Source organism: Solea solea, chromosome 16 (assembly GCF_958295425.1).
Source record: "Solea solea chromosome 16, fSolSol10.1, whole genome shotgun sequence".
Taxonomy (NCBI): Eukaryota; Metazoa; Chordata; class Actinopteri; order Pleuronectiformes; family Soleidae; genus Solea; species Solea solea.
The window spans coordinates 6,576,015-6,595,403 of record NC_081149.1 but is presented as its reverse complement, the minus strand read 5'-3'; the positions used below and the strand labels follow the sequence as shown (position 1 = coordinate 6,595,403).

The 19,389-nt window shown below is 43.6% G+C and overlaps 1 protein-coding gene across 1 annotated transcript in view; it reads right to left on the bottom strand.

Annotated features, from left to right (window-relative positions):
* The window catches only part of col5a3a (collagen, type V, alpha 3a), an 81,117-nt gene that overhangs the window by 18,955 nt on the left and 42,773 nt on the right, over nucleotides 1-19,389 (bottom strand). Inside the window, exons 24-47 of the mRNA XM_058653136.1 lie at nucleotides 13,653-13,697; nucleotides 13,215-13,268; nucleotides 11,775-11,819; nucleotides 10,821-10,874; nucleotides 10,201-10,245; nucleotides 10,060-10,113; nucleotides 9,863-9,970; nucleotides 8,717-8,770; nucleotides 8,339-8,392; nucleotides 8,212-8,256; nucleotides 7,640-7,693; nucleotides 7,349-7,393; nucleotides 7,150-7,203; nucleotides 6,587-6,640; nucleotides 6,249-6,302; nucleotides 6,034-6,141; nucleotides 5,617-5,706; nucleotides 4,773-4,826; nucleotides 4,465-4,572; nucleotides 4,039-4,146; nucleotides 3,904-3,957; nucleotides 3,372-3,425; nucleotides 3,185-3,292; nucleotides 3,048-3,101 (exon numbers count right to left, since the gene is read on the bottom strand). Coding sequence (XP_058509119.1) covers nucleotides 3,048-3,101; nucleotides 3,185-3,292; nucleotides 3,372-3,425; nucleotides 3,904-3,957; nucleotides 4,039-4,146; nucleotides 4,465-4,572; nucleotides 4,773-4,826; nucleotides 5,617-5,706; nucleotides 6,034-6,141; nucleotides 6,249-6,302; nucleotides 6,587-6,640; nucleotides 7,150-7,203; nucleotides 7,349-7,393; nucleotides 7,640-7,693; nucleotides 8,212-8,256; nucleotides 8,339-8,392; nucleotides 8,717-8,770; nucleotides 9,863-9,970; nucleotides 10,060-10,113; nucleotides 10,201-10,245; nucleotides 10,821-10,874; nucleotides 11,775-11,819; nucleotides 13,215-13,268; nucleotides 13,653-13,697 — 1,557 coding nt within the window. The remainder of the gene's footprint in view (nucleotides 1-3,047; nucleotides 3,102-3,184; nucleotides 3,293-3,371; nucleotides 3,426-3,903; nucleotides 3,958-4,038; nucleotides 4,147-4,464; nucleotides 4,573-4,772; nucleotides 4,827-5,616; nucleotides 5,707-6,033; nucleotides 6,142-6,248; nucleotides 6,303-6,586; nucleotides 6,641-7,149; nucleotides 7,204-7,348; nucleotides 7,394-7,639; nucleotides 7,694-8,211; nucleotides 8,257-8,338; nucleotides 8,393-8,716; nucleotides 8,771-9,862; nucleotides 9,971-10,059; nucleotides 10,114-10,200; nucleotides 10,246-10,820; nucleotides 10,875-11,774; nucleotides 11,820-13,214; nucleotides 13,269-13,652; nucleotides 13,698-19,389) is intronic.

Genomic DNA, 19,389 nt, shown 5'->3' with positions numbered 1-19,389 from the left:
TCCATCCATCTATCTATCTGTCTATCTATCTGTACATCCATCCATCCATCCATCTATCCATCTGTACATCTCTCTATCTATCTGTACATCCATCCATCCATCCATCTGTACATCTATATATCTATATATCTATCTATCTATCTATCTATCTATCTATCTATCTATCTATCTATCTATCTATCTATCTATCTATCTATCTATCCATCCATCCATCCATCCATCTATCTATCTATCTATCTATCTATCTATCTATCCATCCATCCGTACATCCATCTATCCATCCATCCATCATCTATCCATCTGTACATCTATCTATCTATCTATCCATACATCTATCTATCTATCTGTATATCCATCTATCTATCTGTCTATCTATCTGTACATCCATCTATCTGTACATCCATCTATCTATCTATCTATCCGTACATCCGTACATCCATCCATCCATCTATCTATCTATCTATCTATCTATCTATCTATCTATCTATCTATCTATCTATCTATCTATCTATCTATCTATCTATCTATCTATCTATCTATCTATCTATCTATCTATCTATCTATCTATCTATCCATCCATCCATCCATCCATCCATCCATCTATCTATCTATCTATCTATCTATCTATCTATCTATCTATCTATCTGTACATCCATCTATCTATCTGTACATCTATCTATCTATCTGTACATCTATCTGTACATCTATCTATCTATCTTTCTATCTATCTGTACATCCATCCATCTATACATCATCCATCTGTACATCCATTTATCTATCTGTACATCTATCTATCTATCCATCCATCCATCCGTACATCCATCCATCCATCTATCTGTACATCTATCTATCTATCTGTACATCCATCTATCTATCTATCTATCTATCCATTTAAAAAAATATCAAAATATAAATCAGACAGAGTTTAAAGCCATGGTTCTCAAACTGTGGTTGCATGGTACTTGAGCTTCCTCTGGTGGTACCACTGTACAGACCAGGGTATGTGATGGGAACGGAGCTGAGGACTTTTGACTATAGGGTGCGTAGAAAATGAGTCAAATAACAAAATTAAATAACAATAATTAGAGTCACCTTATCTCTCGCCCCATCTTAATCTAATTTCACTATATAATGTGAAGTATATGTTAGGAGGAGGATGTTGGTGATAGTGTTGTTACTTGCTCGGTATAAAAAGTTTGAGATCCGCTGATCTGCAGGGAGCAGACTGGCTTAATATCTTCTGTCTAAATGAGTCTGGTCCTGTGCTCTCAGGATCTGTGACCGTCTCTGTACAACTGTGGCATGAACCATACCGATACTAAACCAGGGTCCGGATTAAAGTGACCTCACTCAGCGCCGCTGCCTGCAGTTTGAGGGCAGTAAACATTAATGATTATCGGCAGAGGGAGAAAAATAAAGTTTGGCTCGTGAGTTTGACACAAAGCAGCAGAATCAGCACAGCTGAAGCAGACCGACTGAATAGGTGGCACTAATTAAAAGTTAATGAGCTGTGCTGGGTTGTCTGTGTACCAGCTCCAGTTCATGGGCTGCTGATACTTTGAACCTGCACGATAACGTGATTACAGCAGTTTCTCGAATGAACCTCGACAACATCATTCGTCCTCCTCGTCACTTTTAATTGCAGTCTTTGGATCCCATGATAATATATTCAAGGAATTAATAGTACTCGTCTTCAGATATAATAACTGTGTCTCTAATATGACGACAGTATGAGATCTGTTCTAATGAAATTATGCATTACCTACACACTAATTATGGAATTACATGATTATATGTTATTAGTGAGACATATGCTAATTCTTTAATAGGGGATTCAGGTTAAATTAAAACTTCTTTGACCCTCGCTGTGTTATAATCTAAAACCTGTGCTTCCCAAAATGTGGGCCGTGGCCCACCGGTGGTCCACACAGTTATTACAGGTGGGCCCCATTGACCAAATGTAACGTCTTTGCTGTAATCAAAATAAATTAATTTAATTAATAAATCACAAAAATATTCATTGGTAATTGAGCCAAAAAAAAGACTTAAGTTACTTTAAATCAAGATGTTTGTTTGTTACGTAGTAATTAAGTAATAAAAGAAGACATCTTTTATACTTCTTTTTGCCCACTCGCAGATTTCAGCTCCTACTGCATATTTAAAGGTAATATGTACTTTAAGATGCAATATTTTTTTTAGGCGAGGAAAAAAAAATCCTTTATTTTGATAGCAGGATAATTCACAAAGAGCTTGTAATTGCAGAGATACACTGCATACATACGAGCAGGGTCAAGGAAGAAGAGGTTATAGTCATTATAAAGAATTTGGCGAGGGAGGCACGTGCTTGAGTTTCTTGAGAGGACACTGTTTAATGACTGTTTATTGTGTGTGTGTGTTTGTTGAATTGATTTTTTTTTTTCATTGTTTTCATAATGGATCCATCAATAACGGGCCATCGCCTAACCTCATCAATCTGACTCTCGATGCTGCTGCCGTCACTGTCGACAGGCGGTGAGTCACTGCGACTCACCAGCACCGTAATGGCCGCGCTGCAACAAGAACAAACAAATCGTGCGATTATGTCTGTCAGAATGATCCCGTGCGTTGTCTTCTCTTCTCCAAACGTGTTATTTGGGTTTCACTGACATCCATATCTGAAATGTCCGAAAATACTGCCTCGGTAGTTCTCATAATATAGGTGTACCTTTTTACCCCGCCCCCCCCTTCAAAATCTTTCCATTTAAGAATTTATTTTTTAATCTAATCTAACATGCATTTGGTTCAAGGTCACGGAAGAAGCTGCTTTTAAAACTGGGGCAGGAATGCCAACAAAAAGTGAATGAAGCTGAGAAACCTATTTAAGAAAAAAATAAGTCAATATCCAATATCAGACGAGACCGAGACACGACTGTCATAATAATCACAGAGCAAAAACGCAGGATGTCAGGAAAATGTTGGCCGAAAACAGACTTGGGAGCTGTCACCGCGCCACAGCGGCGCATTCGTGTCGAGTGTCGTATGTGCTGAGATTGCTGAACAGTTCTCACCATCGAGCCAACGTGTCCGCTCTCTCCTTTCTCCCCCGGCGGTCCTGGCATCCCCTGCATATACAGATGTGGTGAGTAAGCACCGTCAGTAATGATTAAATGTGAAATCAAGAGACAAACAACATGCATTTTCTTACCTGAAGTCCAGACGGTCCAGACGCCCCCTTGAAGCCTCTCTGTCCTTCATCACCTTTGGGCCCGATCCTTCCTTGCTCCCCACGAGGGCCGGGCTCGCCGTCTGCACCCTGACACACACACACACACAGGTCAGCACAGCACAAACTGAACCATCTCGTCATACGATGATATGTTTCTATGACATACTGGCAGTCCTGGCTGGCCCACAGGTCCCAGAAGTCCAACAGGTCCTGGAGGTCCCTGGAAACACAAAAGGGCAGGTCATTGTAGGAAAAACATGATTATAAACAGTGAGTTTCCACCTGGTATTAACATCAGTCCTGGCTGATCCAATCAGCTCCCAAGTCCTCCAGTTCAATCACAGGAACCACATTCTGAGGTGGTTTTGAGCCTCAAGGTAAAGAGGACATCCTCTGACAACTGTAGTTTCATGGAGAAGTATTTTTTTAATCTTATTTCCGCTTGTCAGTGGCCAAAACTTAACCCAAGTGCAGCCATCTCACTTTACAAGCGCAATATCCATCTCGACGCGTGAACGAGATCTAGATCTAGTCGCGTGGAGCCAATAAACCTAAATCAGCCTTGTGTGATCTCATTTGACGACAGATTCGAAATCTAGTTACACTCCACTTGGGCTCGGGTCACTCAGGAGGGCCTTTAATGCCAGGAACTGAACGAGATCATTAAGTTGAGCCAAAACAATGACGTAGGGACTCACGCCTTCTCCTTTGTCTCCTTTGCTGCCCTTCTGTCCTGGTCCTCCTATTTCTCCCTGTGGAGACAAATCCAGAAAGGGAGTCAAAAACCATCAGGACACAGTTGACAGTCACATGCTACGTAGTGGTTCATCTACCTTGTCTCCATCCTCTCCTGGAGGCCCAGAAGGCCCTGCAGGTCCCGGCAGTCCTAAAGGTCCAGCATCCCCATCACGACCAGCTGGCCCAGATGGCCCTTTTTCTCCCTGGGGAACAAATGAGGGGAATCACCACTCACACGTTTTACAAAACGCCAAAATCACATGCAGCTGCGCGACATGTTACTGTATCGCACCAGGAAGGAAAGCCACAAAGACAGCAGGCTTGCATCACATCTTCACCCACTCCCTCCTCTTATTCATTCATTTTTTTTAACCTCTCCTCTGCTCCCTGTCTCATAATGAAATCATCTGAAGTGAGAGCACATGTTGTTTATCACTGGATGGTGGGAGGTGATGGTACAGTACGTGTGAGCGGTGCACGGATGCCCGGGATATTAAAGTTAGCAATGTTCCAAATCTTACTGGCTCGCCTTTCTCTCCCGTCGGCCCAGCAGGACCGATGCCGCCCGGCCGCCCCGGCTGCCCGATGGCGCCGGCCGGCCCAGCGGGGCCCCTCTCTCCAGTGGCACCCTGGGAAACAAGAGCAGACAGCGGAGGAGAAGAATTGAGGGCGAGCGTGTCACATGAGTCACTCCTTGATTTAATGTAGTGATCGCGATGGCCGTTCACCATGGAAACAGCCTCCCCGCTCCGCAGGAACTAGACTTTTCTATATCACACAGAAGTGCAGGGGTTGGTGCGGGAGGCAGTTTTCATAAAAACAGACTTACAATAATTCCTGCGATGCCAGGTAGACCCTCTCCTCCCTTCAGGCCTGCAGGTCCCTGCAGATGACACAAGCAGTGACAGGGTTCATCCACGTCCACTGACTTTTCACCTTCTTGACAGTTTTCAGACATAATCATTAAAATAAGGTGACACTCACTGAGGTAATGTACTACAACCATTTTTATGTGATTCAAGGTAGTATTATTAATATATATATTATATATTATATTATTATTTTATTATATTTACAGCAGATTCAAAGTATAATCAGTGCATATTGTTCCACAAATATTGCGGAAAATACCAGAAGTTACAACAACACCTGGAACCTCATTTACAGTACTTTAATTAGGGACACGATCAGGTAGTATTAAAGGTCATTTGAGGAGATTAAAGCAGATTCAAAACTGCAAAATTATCGCAAAAATATCAGATATCGCATTAATACTAGGAATTAGCAATTAGACTAATTTCTTTAGCTAGTATTAAAGGTTTCTTCATGTATCGGTTAGAGTCATTTTAAGAGCAGATTCAAAGCATAATCAATATAGATGTATCGCAAAAAAAAACACCTGTAATCACAATTATATTTCTTTGGTCAGGGTAACCGTCAGGTGGTTAATTTCATATATATGTGTACCTGTCATTTTAACAGATTAAAGCAGATTTAAAGCAAAAAACACCACAATTAATATAAAAAAAATAAATCTGCACATAAATATCTGTCTGATGATGGAGCTCCTGTAAAATCTACACACTTTAAATTCAACATAAGACCTGATTAGAAAATGTGACACAGATGGCGAGGTGAGAATGATGTGAAATATGTGTGGCATCTTGTGTTACCAGGGCACCAGGTGTCCCTCTGCTCCCTCTGAAGCCTTGGTGCCCAGCGGGGCCACTTTTCCCAAGGGCTCCTGGTGGACCTGGGTCTCCCTGGAAACCAAACACACACACACACACACGCTGTGATTAGAAATAAGGCAAGAAGCCAGCAGACAGCAGGCCCTTTAAGCAACCATTAATCACATAAACCAGCAAGTCACACCAAAAAGGAACATTTATCTTTTATGAGCCATAATACACTCAACACCGCAAGGTTTCCTGTGTTATTTATTAGCAAATTAGAGGAGAGGATGAGACCCAGGAGATGAGATATCCAGACAGTGCTGGAAGAGTCCTTGGGCTCTATCTGGGTATAACAGTAATAAGGTGATGCTGAGAAGTGATTATAATCCTGACATTATGAAAAACAATTCTCACCTTGGCGCCCTCCTTCCCAGCAGATCCCGGTAAACCGTGCTCACCAGGTGGTCCTGGTGAACCTGGGTGGCCTCTGTCTCCAGTCGGCCCGGTCTCGCCGGATTTGCCCTGAGGAGAACAACAAATCTCACAGTTTGTCTTGATTTTTAAAAAAACAAACAAACACACTGTTTGCTTTACATTCAAAGGAATCTACCGGGGGCTGAACTGCTTACCTGAGGTCCGACCACTCCTGGGGGGCCGGGGGGCCCGTTCTTGCCTTGGAATCCCTGAAGAAAGAAGACGGGGGGGGTGGGGGGGGGATGAGTGGAGAGGTGAATCAAGGGCATTTGCAGGTAATATCAGAGGAGTGCAGACAGGAGGGGGTGCTTCTCCAGATTTAGTATCGGCCTTTACGCTTGCACTCTGTCTGGAACGGCAGCGATTCAATGCTGAAGTCATAAATTCTGAACGCGGCCGCTTATGTTAACACAGCATGTCGAATTAAGCTTAATGCCGTGGATGATGTGCGCCTAAAGAGTCAAACATGGAGCTGTAAGTAACGGTGACTCACTGGTTCCCCTCTCTGGCCTGGATGACCTGGCAATCCATCCTTTCCAGGTGGACCCTGTGAGGGAGAAAGAGGATGAAAATGTGTGAAATGAATGGTTCCGGTGTAATAAGATAATGAATAGTTAGAAAGAAGCCTTTTCCAGGTACTTTAGGTAACGGCTAAAGTGTAATCCGTGTTTAGAAGCAGAAGCTTAACAGTCAAACTAAGAATGGCTCCACCCACGTAAACTCAATTCCTAAAGTGAAGAAGAAATGGGAGGAAATGGTACAGGAAGCCACCGCAGTTCACCGTCAGATGTCACTTATTCCTACACACTGGACCGTTAAATCACACGGTTCAAGACGTTCAAGTTCCCTTTACTGGCAATTATTAATCATGTACTTCCATGCGTAAAAAACTAAATTGAATTTCCATTAAATGGCATGAAAGAAAAGATTATAGATTATAAGCTGATGCCCCAATAACAAGTTAAATTCATTTAAAATAAGTGCAAACTTCACCTACATTTACACACTGTACCATTACAACATATACGGTATAAACAGATTGGTTTGCTGACTCACATTAGGTCCTCGAGGTCCTGGTTCGCCGTGTCTTCCCTGTGGTCCTTGAGGACCCTGGTAAACAATAACACAGATTGTCAAATCTCTGTCACACACACACACACAAACAAACGGCAAGTTGTATTTTCTGGCGCCTCACTCACACTGAGCGCACAAAATAAGGATGTTTTATATTGGTGCGCTGTAAACAACAGGGTACCTGTTCTCCAGAGGCTCCTGAAGGACCGTCTTGCCCAGCAGAACCCTGTTAGGTAAAAAAAACAAACAAAACATGGTCACAATGTGAAAATATAAACCCTTTTTCTGCCCCAACAACACAATTTGAGCTTTCCCAAGACGGCCTTTGATGATGGGAGTGCAAACTGAAGCCTCTCACTGACTGAACCAGATGGCCTGTCACTGAGAAGTGCTGCTGCAGTGGTTAATATTCAATGAGAAATCCAGGTTTGTGTGTGTGTGTGTGTGTGTGTGTATCAGTGTCTCAGCACACCTTATCTCCAGGCTTTCCAGTCGGTCCCCTTGCTCCTCTTCCTCCTCTGGATCCCTATAGTAAAACAAACAACATAATAAAAACACCCTGAAAATATAACTTTAATGTCCCCACAAAGCAACAAAAAAAATGTAAAAATAATTCACGGAATAAAAAAAATGACAGGATTCCCTGTTGTTTATATTCAGCAAACTCAAAATACGATATGTGAAATGCCGAGTCAGCAATCCAAACTATTGTTTTCCTGTTCCTGGAATGATTTGATTTTTTTGACCGCTAACTTCTCACAGTTCAAATAAAAAAGAAAAAAAATGGCTGAAAAATGAATGGAATATTTCAAAAAGTTTCCAAAAAGTAGTGGAAAAAACTTTAAATGAATGCAGGGATGGTCCTGAACATGAAACCTGAAACTTCAGCATTCCCAAATGCCCTAACAGGTTTCTACCTTCACGTCATGTGGATTTTTTTGAGTCAAAGTGAACTTTTGTGCCAAATTTGAAATTTGAGGAAAACCAAAACCCCTGAATTTCAAGGTCTGACACTTTCACAACTTTCTCTGCAGCTGTACTTACGTTTGAACCTCTTTGACCCCCGGTTCCTGGCTGACCGGCTGGACCCTGCGTTATAGCGATAAACAGTTACAGTGACGTCTGTATAGAAAATGGATTGATACAAAAAACTGTCCGTTTTCGTCCTCACCCTTCGTCCCTTTTCTCCGGCGGCTCCCGCCAATCCAGTGAAGCCCACTGAACCCTGCAGAAACACGTGGAGGTTCATCAGCCCCAAAGTCTCATTACCGTATAATTAACTACTGTATCAAATTAAAGCAAATCTAATCCAGCGGCCCAACACAGCTTTTAAGCGCGCCATTCATCAACACGTAATGAATTGATGTCACAAAATGAACTATTAATAAAATAGCCCCTTCGTCCTGATATAAGACCATTTGTCATCTTTTTTTTATTTTTTAATCAGACGGGAAACGGCTTTACGGTTTAAAGACACACGCGTCCTGCTGGTGAAAAAGAACCACGGGACGCGCTGACTCATCATAACAGCTCATCACTGCGAAATCACCTTAGGACCTTGTCTTCCTGGGTATCCTGGTAATCCTGGCACGCCGAGTTTCCCCTGCAGAGAGAGCAGCAAAATTAGAGAGGAGGAAGAATCCAACCGGGGGAAATATTAAAGCATGAAAAACATTTCATTTTTTTTAATGACATAGTGCTGACTGTGCATGTGGAGGTTCAGCAGGGTATCTCCAAATGAATGCATACAGTGATGACAGAGAGATTAAATGCTTAAACGGGCACTCTGGTTCAGTGGCTTTGCTGCTTCAGGAGTGAGTCGTGTTAAGATGTAATTAATGCGGTTGCCTCCCAATCTATACGTTGAGTGATTTTCATTTCATAAGACAGTTTGTTCCACATCCACACGAGTCAGTTTTCACTTTAAAATGCATCAACTCTGCTCGTGATGCGCCCGAGGTCGACACTACGTCAAGAGTTTCCCAGCACCAAAAACTGAGATGTTCAAAAATGCTGATGGCTCTGTTTTAGGCTAAATTCACACTGTCATGGATCCACATGAGCATTTCAGCGCCGATCCTCATCCACACTACCCGAGCAGCGAGAGCAGCGACCGGTGCGAAGGCTCCTCTTTGTATATGCTCTGATGTTTCTTTTCCATCGTCACCTTTTTCTCCCGCTTGCCTTAAACAGAAACTCACCAAACTTGAAAACTGCGATCTGACCGAGTTTTCGTCGTTAGCATAGTTTCAGAAAGTAGTGGAAGTCCTTTGTTTTCTGTTAAGAGGCTGAGCACAACTACTCAAAGCGATAATTAGGAAATAAATGTAGGAAACTGTGTCACTGTCACTAAAATGCAGTCGGTTTTCAAACAAAAACAGACATTTTCTAGGTTGAAAACACAGGGGTTAGTGTGGACAATAGTCATATCTAGAGAATAATTCATGTTAAGTTCAGTGAATAATCAAATAATACAAAAAAAAAAAACATTGTAGGTGTCGACGCAGATCATTCTTGTTTGAAAACACCATGAGCAAATGAAAATGTGTTTGTGTGGACGCGGCCTAATAATCACAAGTGAAACCCGAGGTGAGGACATTTCTAATGGTTAGAGCAGGATAATGCAGGCGTGGAAAAGATTTCCCCACTCTAGCTCTTACCTCGTCCTTTAATGTAAATGTAACGTGACATTTACCTTCTCTCCAGCTATGCCTGGAGCTCCTAAATCTCCCAGGAGTCCTGCTTGGCCCTTCAGCCCCTCTGGTCCATCCTCTCCACGAGCGCCCGTTACTCCATTATCACCCTAACGTCAACAATGAGAGCAGGAGAGAGGCATTGGTTTTTATTCCTGCTCTAACTAAAGCAGATTTATACCGAGGCGATTGCTCTTACTCTGTCTCCCAGGAGGCCCATGTCACCTTTGGACCCGGGGAAACCGTCTTCTCCCTGAGGAGAGGTGATATCTCGTTATTTGAGTGTAAACTTGCATTTCAGCACCTGTTACCAGGATCCACGGCTTCACTCTGCACTCGCCTTCTCTCCTTTGCTCCCCTTCAGACCCCTCACTCCGTCGGCTCCCTGTGAAATAAAAAAAAAAAAAACTTTAATCCGGCAAACCAACGGGGTGAAGCTTTAACCCATTTCCTGTGATTCCTGACATTCCCGACAACACTAAAATGATTTATAAGTGTGTATTGATTTTCTCTTGACCCAACATTGCTCTGCTATCGAGCAGTTATTGACCTCATATTTATGTCCGACTAACAACAAGGTCAGACCCCCGCCCTCCGCCCCGCCCCCCGAAGGATGCTGAGGCAAAGTATGTGACGAAAACCAAAACACGACGCAGAAATCAAAACCATTTCACAGCTTTTCACTCCTCAGTTTTCAAAAGCACTCTCAGTCAAAGAACGGACTGCCCCGCTCCTGTGCACACAGCGCTACGCCGTCTGACCGACAAATGTTCTTCACGCTGTTGTTAGCACACGCCCCCCCCCCCCCCGCAGAGGACCGTGTTTTGGTTTCACCTGTCAATCATACACAGCAGCTTGTCCATCACAGGTAGACAAAAGCGGCAGAACAAAAACACGAGTGAGGGGAATAAATGTCTGAGTGAACATTACACCTGGGATCGTGATGTGTTTATGGCTTACCTTGACTCCGCGGGTCCCCGGGTACCCGACAGGCCCCTGAGCACCTGGTAAACCCTGCATGAGAAAATGAGAAAACAGCAGGATTCTTCAACACACGAACACACACACACACAAGATGATGCACCAAAACAAACAAGAGTTACTGTGACTCATTTTGTAACATAGTGATTTCAGTCTATGTACAGATTGTGTGATTATGATTATAAATAAAAGGCTTAATGAAACAAAAAGGACAGAAGTTAGTTGCTTTCTTTCTAAACTAACGTCACCATAATGAACATATTTGCATAAGCCAAACATTTTCTTCCACTCCCACATTGATGAGGTCATTCAATTGTTGTAAAAAAATGACACTTTAAGGTGAATTTAGAATGGATAACTGTTGTACTTAAGATGCCGATTTGACCGCTAATAATAAAAATAAAACTAAGGACCTATTTGGACCTAGTGGACGACCCCAGCCATCCATCACACGCTCATATCCACTCATATGTGCAGTGTGTCATTGTCTATTTGGAACCAACTTGTGACGGAGACCTGATGTTACAGTCGCCCCCTGGTGGCTGTTCAATATATATTCTAAGCCCACAGTACATCCACTTTTCACAGACACAGGAAGAGACTGTTGTGCTCGAATCATCACTGGTGATAAAAGAAAATCCTTTAAATGGGAGATTTAAGGTGTGTTGATCTCTTTCCCCTTTGCTTTTATTTAGCGTCATAAAAACACGATTAGAAGACGCATGAGTACGTGCTGTGGACTCTAAAAAAAGAAATAAAAAACGATGGCGATGTAGTGAGACAATGATGGTCATTATGAGGAGAGTTTTTTGTGACCTGGTGTGAGTGACTGCAGAGTTACAAAAAAACAACAACCAAGACACTATACTGTTGCTATTTTAATCGAATTTCTTGCTTTGACACAGAAGAGTCAGAGGCATTCGAGTTACCCACTTGGATTCCTTTCTCTCCCGTGGGGCCTTCTCTTCCTGGGTGACCCTGAAGCAGAAGAAAAACATCAATCAAAAGCCACTTAGCGCGGCTGAATAAGATATAGATCTGGTATCATTCTGTAAGTGAAATAAATGAGTGAACCCAAACAATGAGGAGCTCCCAACAGTCGCTGCTCGTGGCAGACAACAGGAAGGGTGTCGGATGACTGTACGTACATGGAGATTAGCATCTTTATTATAATCTGGCATGTTGACCTCTAGTATTTCAGATGAAACCCTTGATTCCTCACATTTAAGTTGCTTTTGTCAGTTGACATAATGTAAAGTGGACAAATAATATCATTGAGTTTCAATTTAATCATATCAGAGGCAAATTGTGTGATACTGGCACATTTTTCATTTTTGTTTCCCTGCAACACGTCGTGAAAGTGTTTCTTCTTTCATTCTTTGGTGTTTTAATGTAATCTGTAACGCTCAAACTGGTTTTAAAAAAATTAAAAGATATTCAGTTTGCTATCACAGAGCATGTTCACAGGTAATAAGCAGGAATCACTTGTTTTACATGTAAAAGTAACAGAAATTGAAAGAATTACTGTGATAAAACTGTTGATTTACACCATTAAGGAAAAAATTTGTCCACGAAGCAGCTTCTGTAAATAAATGAGAATTAATTAGAATGTAGTGTTAACGTATGTAGACTGATTTAAGGTCGTGTTTCCATCAGCGTGGATTTATCACGACTTTTAGCAACTTCCTGTCTAGAGTTTTTAACGGATCAATCTGATATTTTTGTGACGGGCAGGCGATCAGCCGACTGATGAAGTCACAAAAAATTATCACATTTTGAAGACATCCCTATCTGTTATAATGGGTAAAACATATACAGTGTATTTGTCAGAAAAAACATTGGATTTTAATGAAATTTGGTACGTGTGTGTGCAGGATCAGACACTCGTCTTTCATCTGGATGTGATCCAGATTACAGATGTGTATTGTCATGCTTGTGTAAGACAGTAATTGCTATAAGCTTCTTGAACGCACACGTGACAAAGTGCTGAAGTCTTGGTGTATACTGTACTGTACTGAAAACACCCCCATGAGCACTTTCCTCCTGATAAAATGAATCATAGACTGTATGAAATTAACATGGAAAAAAATCCAATATTCTTATGTTGAAGGTTTTCAACACAGTTTTTCTCATACCTACCATTTCTGACTAGTGTTCTCTGTTTAAGTAATATTACTTGATCAAGCTTATTCTAACATTCCACACTACAAAATAAGTCAATAAAGTATGTATGATTCGTGCTGATATGGTATCGGATCAATATCGGTATCGGCCAATGCTCAAGGCTGCAATATCGGTATCGTATCAGAAGTGATATCCCTAGTACGTTTGCTCTATTGTGTGCGTCCACGTCGTCTTTGTGCGTTTACTTACAGTCGGGCCGTCGATGCCGGGTAGTCCCTGCATGCCTTGCGTCCCTCGAGGACCCTGCAGCAAGACGGGACAGAGAAGAGTGTGAACACGACTGGGGCCACAGAGACGATGGAGGAGATCAACGCCTCTCACTTCTTTAGCAAACATATTCATGTGAGTCCACATTTTTATTTTCTTTGAATCAGCGCAGCCTCGTCCCCAGTGTCTCTTAAACCTGTGTGTGTGTGTGTGTGTGTGTGTGTGTGTGTGTGTCTCGTGCATCGATTTCCCGTCGAGCCTCGTCTCGTCCGAAACAGCAGCCAGAAGTGGCCGGTTTGTACTGTCCCACTCAAACAACCTCACCCCCCCTGTGGGGAGGGTGGGGGATTACACGATGACAGAAGTCACAAGGTCACGGCTTTAATTCTGAAATGAAGTGAGAGCCACGCCGGTGCCTACCTTCTCTCCCGGCAATCCGATGGCACCCTGAGGACCGGGCAAACCCTGGAGCAGAACAAAAGCATCAATCAGATTAAGTGACACAAAGAATAAGAGAGGGTTGACAGTGAGAGAGGGAGTGTGTGTGTGTGTGTGTGTGTGTGTGTGTGTGTGTGTGTGTCCTTGTGTGAGCCGGCCGTGTGTATTATTTCATCGGCATGCGAGGAAACTGGAAACATGATTAAGTACAACGTCGGGACAACGTTTTCAAATTACATTTTTGTTGCAGTGGAGTTAAAACCTTGTACCTCCAAAGGAACATTATTTCCATGAACTCACAATCGGGAGAGCTTCGTGTAGCTCGGTTACATTTTTTGGTGTACGGAGAAAGAGCAAGGCGACCGCGGGTCGTGAGGAACAGATTAGAAGTATCTATACGTTATTTAAAATAAAAAATAAAAAATAAAAATATCATCAATGAGAGCTGGTTTGATGCATCACAGAGTCAAAAAAAAGAAAGTTTGATCTCAGGTCCCTGTTCTGTTATCACTGTGTATTTTAAGACAGTTGAATGGTTAAATGTGGGAAAACTTGTTGAAAAGAAGTCCGTTGCTGCCACCTACTGGCGACTGTGAGAGCTGCCTGAGGATGTGTCGTTCTTTGATGATGTCATCAGTGAGAGCCCTCAGCTGAATCAAGGCATGGTCAGAGCTGCTGCATTTTGTTCTGCTCATGATAAAGTGGGTCTTTAACGGCATTGTCGGTGCGTATTCGCTTGGCAAGTGTTATTATTGTTGTCAGACAGTGTTGCTGAACATTAGACATTTATGTTATTGTTTGAATTATACTGTGAAGTATGTTTAGCATAAGGCTATGCTCACAGCTAATATCCTGTCATGTAATACAGTGTGTTCATTGCTGCTGTTGTCAAGTGCTCATGAGGGCATTGTATTTTACTTTCAGTTTTACCCGACTCCATATGACCTCAATAAAGAGCGTACAAGTTTCAACTCTCTTGTCACGTCGTCTTTTGGAGAGGAGTTTATTCTGACTGTCGACTCTAGCAAGGCGTTAGAGGCAGGGGACAGTACAGTAAAACGACAGCCCTTCTGTGGACCTACAACGTCTGGAAGACTGAGCAGAGCTGCAGGACAGCTATTCTACAGAAGCAAGCCCAACACAGTTGAACAAGTAAGGAAGTATTTCACCTAACGACACAATGTCAGGGAAATCATCATCAGAGAGCTCATTGAGGACACGTTCAAATGCTTCATACTCATCTCGGCATTCTAAATGCTCATCAGCCAGCAGAGTAGCTGCTGCACAAGCACGAGCAGAAGCCGAAGCAGCCAAAGCTGAAGCAGCCTTTGCAGAAAAAGAAAGCCAATTGAAACTACAAAGAGCTGAAGTAGAAGCTACATCACAATTACAGAAAATACGCTTGGAAGCGTCGCTGGATAAGCTGCGTATTGAAAAAAAGGCGGCAGCTGCAACAGCAAAAGCAGAGATTTTGGAGGCAGCAATAATTCAAGATGGTGAACGTGATACTCAGAGCCAATTGAATGTTCCAGCTGATGATGACCCAACAACACGCACAAGGGAATATGTAATGACTCAGTGTACAAACACATCACCTCCTATCGCCTCTCAGCCCGGAATATTCACTGCAGGAAACAACTTACCTCCTCAACAGGATTATATTCCAACACAAAACTCAGTCAATCGAAAGGATATTAAAGAACCTCTCATGTTCCAGGCAAAGTTTATCAGAGACTCAATCCCCAAAATGGAACCAAGTCCTCGTTACACTGAGCAGCAGCCAATATATGATTATAGTGGGTTTGCCCCAAATAGGATGTTTTGTCACACACCACACAGTGCCACCCACAACCAAAATGAGACACGGCAACCCCAGATTGATGAAAATCAAGGTGTTTCTGACCTCGTTAGATTCATCGCTCGTCGAGAACTTGTGTCTACAGGACTCACGCAGTTTAACGACCACCCTGAATGTTATAGAGCCTGGAGAGCATCCTTCATAAATGTGATTAAAGGACTCAACCTCTCGACAAGTGAGGAGCTCGATCTTCTTGTGAAGTGGTTGGGAAAAGAATCATCTGAGCACGCCAAGCGGATAAGAACTGTGCACGTGAATCATCCTGAACGTGGTCTTAAAGCAGTGTGGGACCGGCTAAATGAGTATTACGGGGCACCAGAGGTCGTTGAAAGCTCATTGTTCAGAAGACTGGAAAGTTTTCCCAAAATACAAAGTAAAGAGGTGAAAAAACTAAGAGAACTTGGAGATCTATTGATGGAGATTCAAGCTGCTAAAGAAGATGGAGACTTAGTCGGCCTAAGTTACCTCGACACACCTCGCGGTGTTAATCCTGTGATACAGAAACTGCCATTCTACCTGCAGGAGAGATGGTTAACATTAGGGTTCAAGTACAAAGAAGAGTACGATGTCCCTTATCCACCATTCAGCTTCTTTGTGGACTTTGTGTGTCAACAAGCCAAAATGCGAAATGACCCTGGCTTCACACTCACAGCCCTGAGTAATGAAACTCCTTCCTATCAAAGACAAATGAACAGACATGATGGCCAAAGAGCTGTTGCTGTGCTTAAGACAAGAGTTTCGGCTGAATCATCACCGAGCCCCTACAGTGCGTCACCTATGTTTGTTAAAAGCTCTGGATCATACAAGTCGACTATAACAGAGGATCCAGCCAAACAATGCCCACTGCACAATAAGCCCCACCCTCTACCAAAATGTCGTGGGCTTAGAGAGAAACCAATTGAAGAAAGAAAAGGATTCTTAAAGCAACAAGGGATTTGCTATAAGTGCTGCAAGGCTGTACACCTCGCAAAGAACTGTACAGAGGAAATCCACTGCACAGAGTGTGGAAGCATGACACATGTTTCTCTACTGCATCCCGGCCCTGCACCATGGTCGCACCAACCACAAACCCCTGGTTCAGAGAATGGCGGGGAGAGAGACAGTGATCAAAGGGAGCCTGCAGTTTCAACCACGTGCACCGAGGTCTGTGGAAAGGACACTTCAGGACGCTCCTGCTCTAAAATATCCCTCGTAAAGGTGTATCCAGCTGGTCATCCTGAGGCTGCAGTCAAAATGTACACTATATTGGATGATCAAAGCAACAGATCACTTGCACGTTCAGAGTTCTTCGATCTATTTCACATTTCAAGCTGTCCCACTCCATACTCTCTGAAGACGTGCGCAGGGACAGTGGAAACAGAAGGCAGACAAGTGTGCGGATTTATTGTGGAGTCCATGGACGGCACTGTTGCACTCTCTTTACCAACACTGATTGAATGCAATGAGATACCAGATAACCGCTCAGAAATACCAACGCCCGATGTTGCATTAAATCACGCCCACCTGAGACACATTGCAAAGCATATTCCTTCGCTCGATCCACAAGCACAAATTATGCTCTTATTAGGAAGAGACATCATCAGAGCTCACAAGGTCCGAAGACAGATCAACGGCCCACACGATGCACCCTACGCCCAAAAGTTGGATCTGGGATGGGTGATTGTCGGCAATGTTTGTATGGGAGATGCTCACAAACCAACTTTGGTTAGCTCTTACTACACAAACATACTGAGAAATGGAAGGCCCTCTATCTTCCAGCCATGCCCCAATGGTTTCATCGTGAAAGAGAGATATGGAAAAGAGGAGTCCACACCACGTCCCCTTTCGCACACTCTTTTCAGCGAGGCACGTGATATCATGGACAGTGATGTGTTTCAGACCACAAAAGAAGATGACACAGAGGCCCCTTCGATCGAGGACATGCTGTTCATGAATGTTATGGACAAAGAAGTTTACATGGATGAAGGGAACAGCTGGGTAGCACCTCTCCCCTTCAGAGCTCAGCGGTCACGTCTCCCTGATAACCGCACACAGGCATTCGAACGCCTCTTGTCACTGCAACGGTCCTTCAGGAGGAAACCTGAAATGAAGGAACAATTCATCTCATTTATGAAAAACATCTTTCAGAACGGACATGCTGAGAAGGCTCCGCCACTGCAACCTGATGAAGAGCATTGGTACTTGCCCTGCTTTGGCGTTTATCACCCAAAAAAGCCCTCTCAGATAAGGGTCGTCTTTGACTCTAGCGCGCAGCACAAAGGTGTGTCACTGAACCAAGTATTGTTGACAGGTCCAGACCTCAACAACACTCTGATAGGGGTCCTTCTTCGGTTCCGGAAAGAGCCAATCGCCTTCACTGTGGACATTCAGCAAATGTTTCATTGTTTCCTGGTATGCCCTCAGGATCGGAACTTTCTCAGGTTCCTTTGGTTTCAAGACAATGACCCCGACAAAGAGATTGTGGAGTTCCGAATGAATGTTCATGTCTTCGGTAATAGCCCCTCCCCTGCAGTGGCTATTTACTGCCTCAGGCGTGCAGCAGAGGAAGGCAAGGATGAGTATGGAGAGGATGCAAGGCAGTTTGTGGTCCGTGACTTCTACGTGGATGACGGGCTGAAATCTCTTCCAACACCAGAGGCAGCCATCAGCTTACTCAAGAGGACACAGGACATGTTGGCTTGTTCTAACCTTCGACTACACAAGCTGGCTTCAAACAGTAAGGATGTGATGGATGCTTTTCCATGTGAAGACCGTGCCACTGACTTGAAGGATCTCGACCTTGCCTCTGAAAGTCTGCCCATGCAACGCAGCCTTGGGTTACACTGGGACTTAAACTCAGACAGTTTCACTTATCATGTCCAAAGTGAGAGGAAACCATTTACTCGTAGAGGAGTTCTGTCAACAGTGAACTCTCTCTATGATCCTCTTGGATTTGTGTCTCCTGTGACAATTCAAGGGAAATCACTTCTTCGAGAGCTGACCACAGACACATCAGAATGGGATGCCCCCCTGCCTGTGGAGAAGGAGAAGTTGTGGGACAACTGAAGAGATTCTCTGCATGAGCTACAGAACTTAAACATCCCTCGGCCTTACACGTCTGTATCATTATCTGCAGCAAAGCACACAGAGCTCTGCGTCTTCTCAGATGCTTCAGAGAAAGGAATAGCTGCGGTCGCCTATTTGAGAACCATGGATGAGGAAGGAAAGGTCCATGTTGGTTTGGTCTCAAGCAAAGCCAAGCTCGCGCCACGCCCAGAGCACACCATCCCAAGGTTGGAACTATGTGCAGCAGTTATGGCAGTGAATCTCGCAGAGGGAATCATCTCTGAAATTGACATCACATTTGATGCAGTCAACTACTACACCGACAGCAAGATTGTGCTTGGCTATCTCTACAATGAGAAAAGAAGATTCTACGTCTACGTCAGTAACCGTGTTCAGAGAATCCGACGGAGCACATCACCAAGTCAGTGGCGCTATGTGCATACTGACCACAATCCAGCAGACATCGCAACACGTGCAATTGCAGCAAATCATCTGAGAGAAACAATATGGTTCACTGGACCAAAATTCTTGTCACACCCAGAAGAAATGATGCCGGCTCCAGAAACATTTGAGATGCTGGAGCCAGGACTAGACCCTGAAATCCGTCCTTTCGTGACTACGCTCTTAACCACAGCGCTCGAACACCTTGGGTCTCAGGGTTTCACTTGCTTCTCACGCTGGCGTTCCCTCGTGAGAGCAGTTGGAGCCCTAATTCATGTTGTGCAATGTTTTAAAGACAGGAAGGACAAGGTCAGCAGTTCATGCAAAGGATGGCACCACTGTCACCTCCCACCAACCGTCGAGGTACTTAGACAA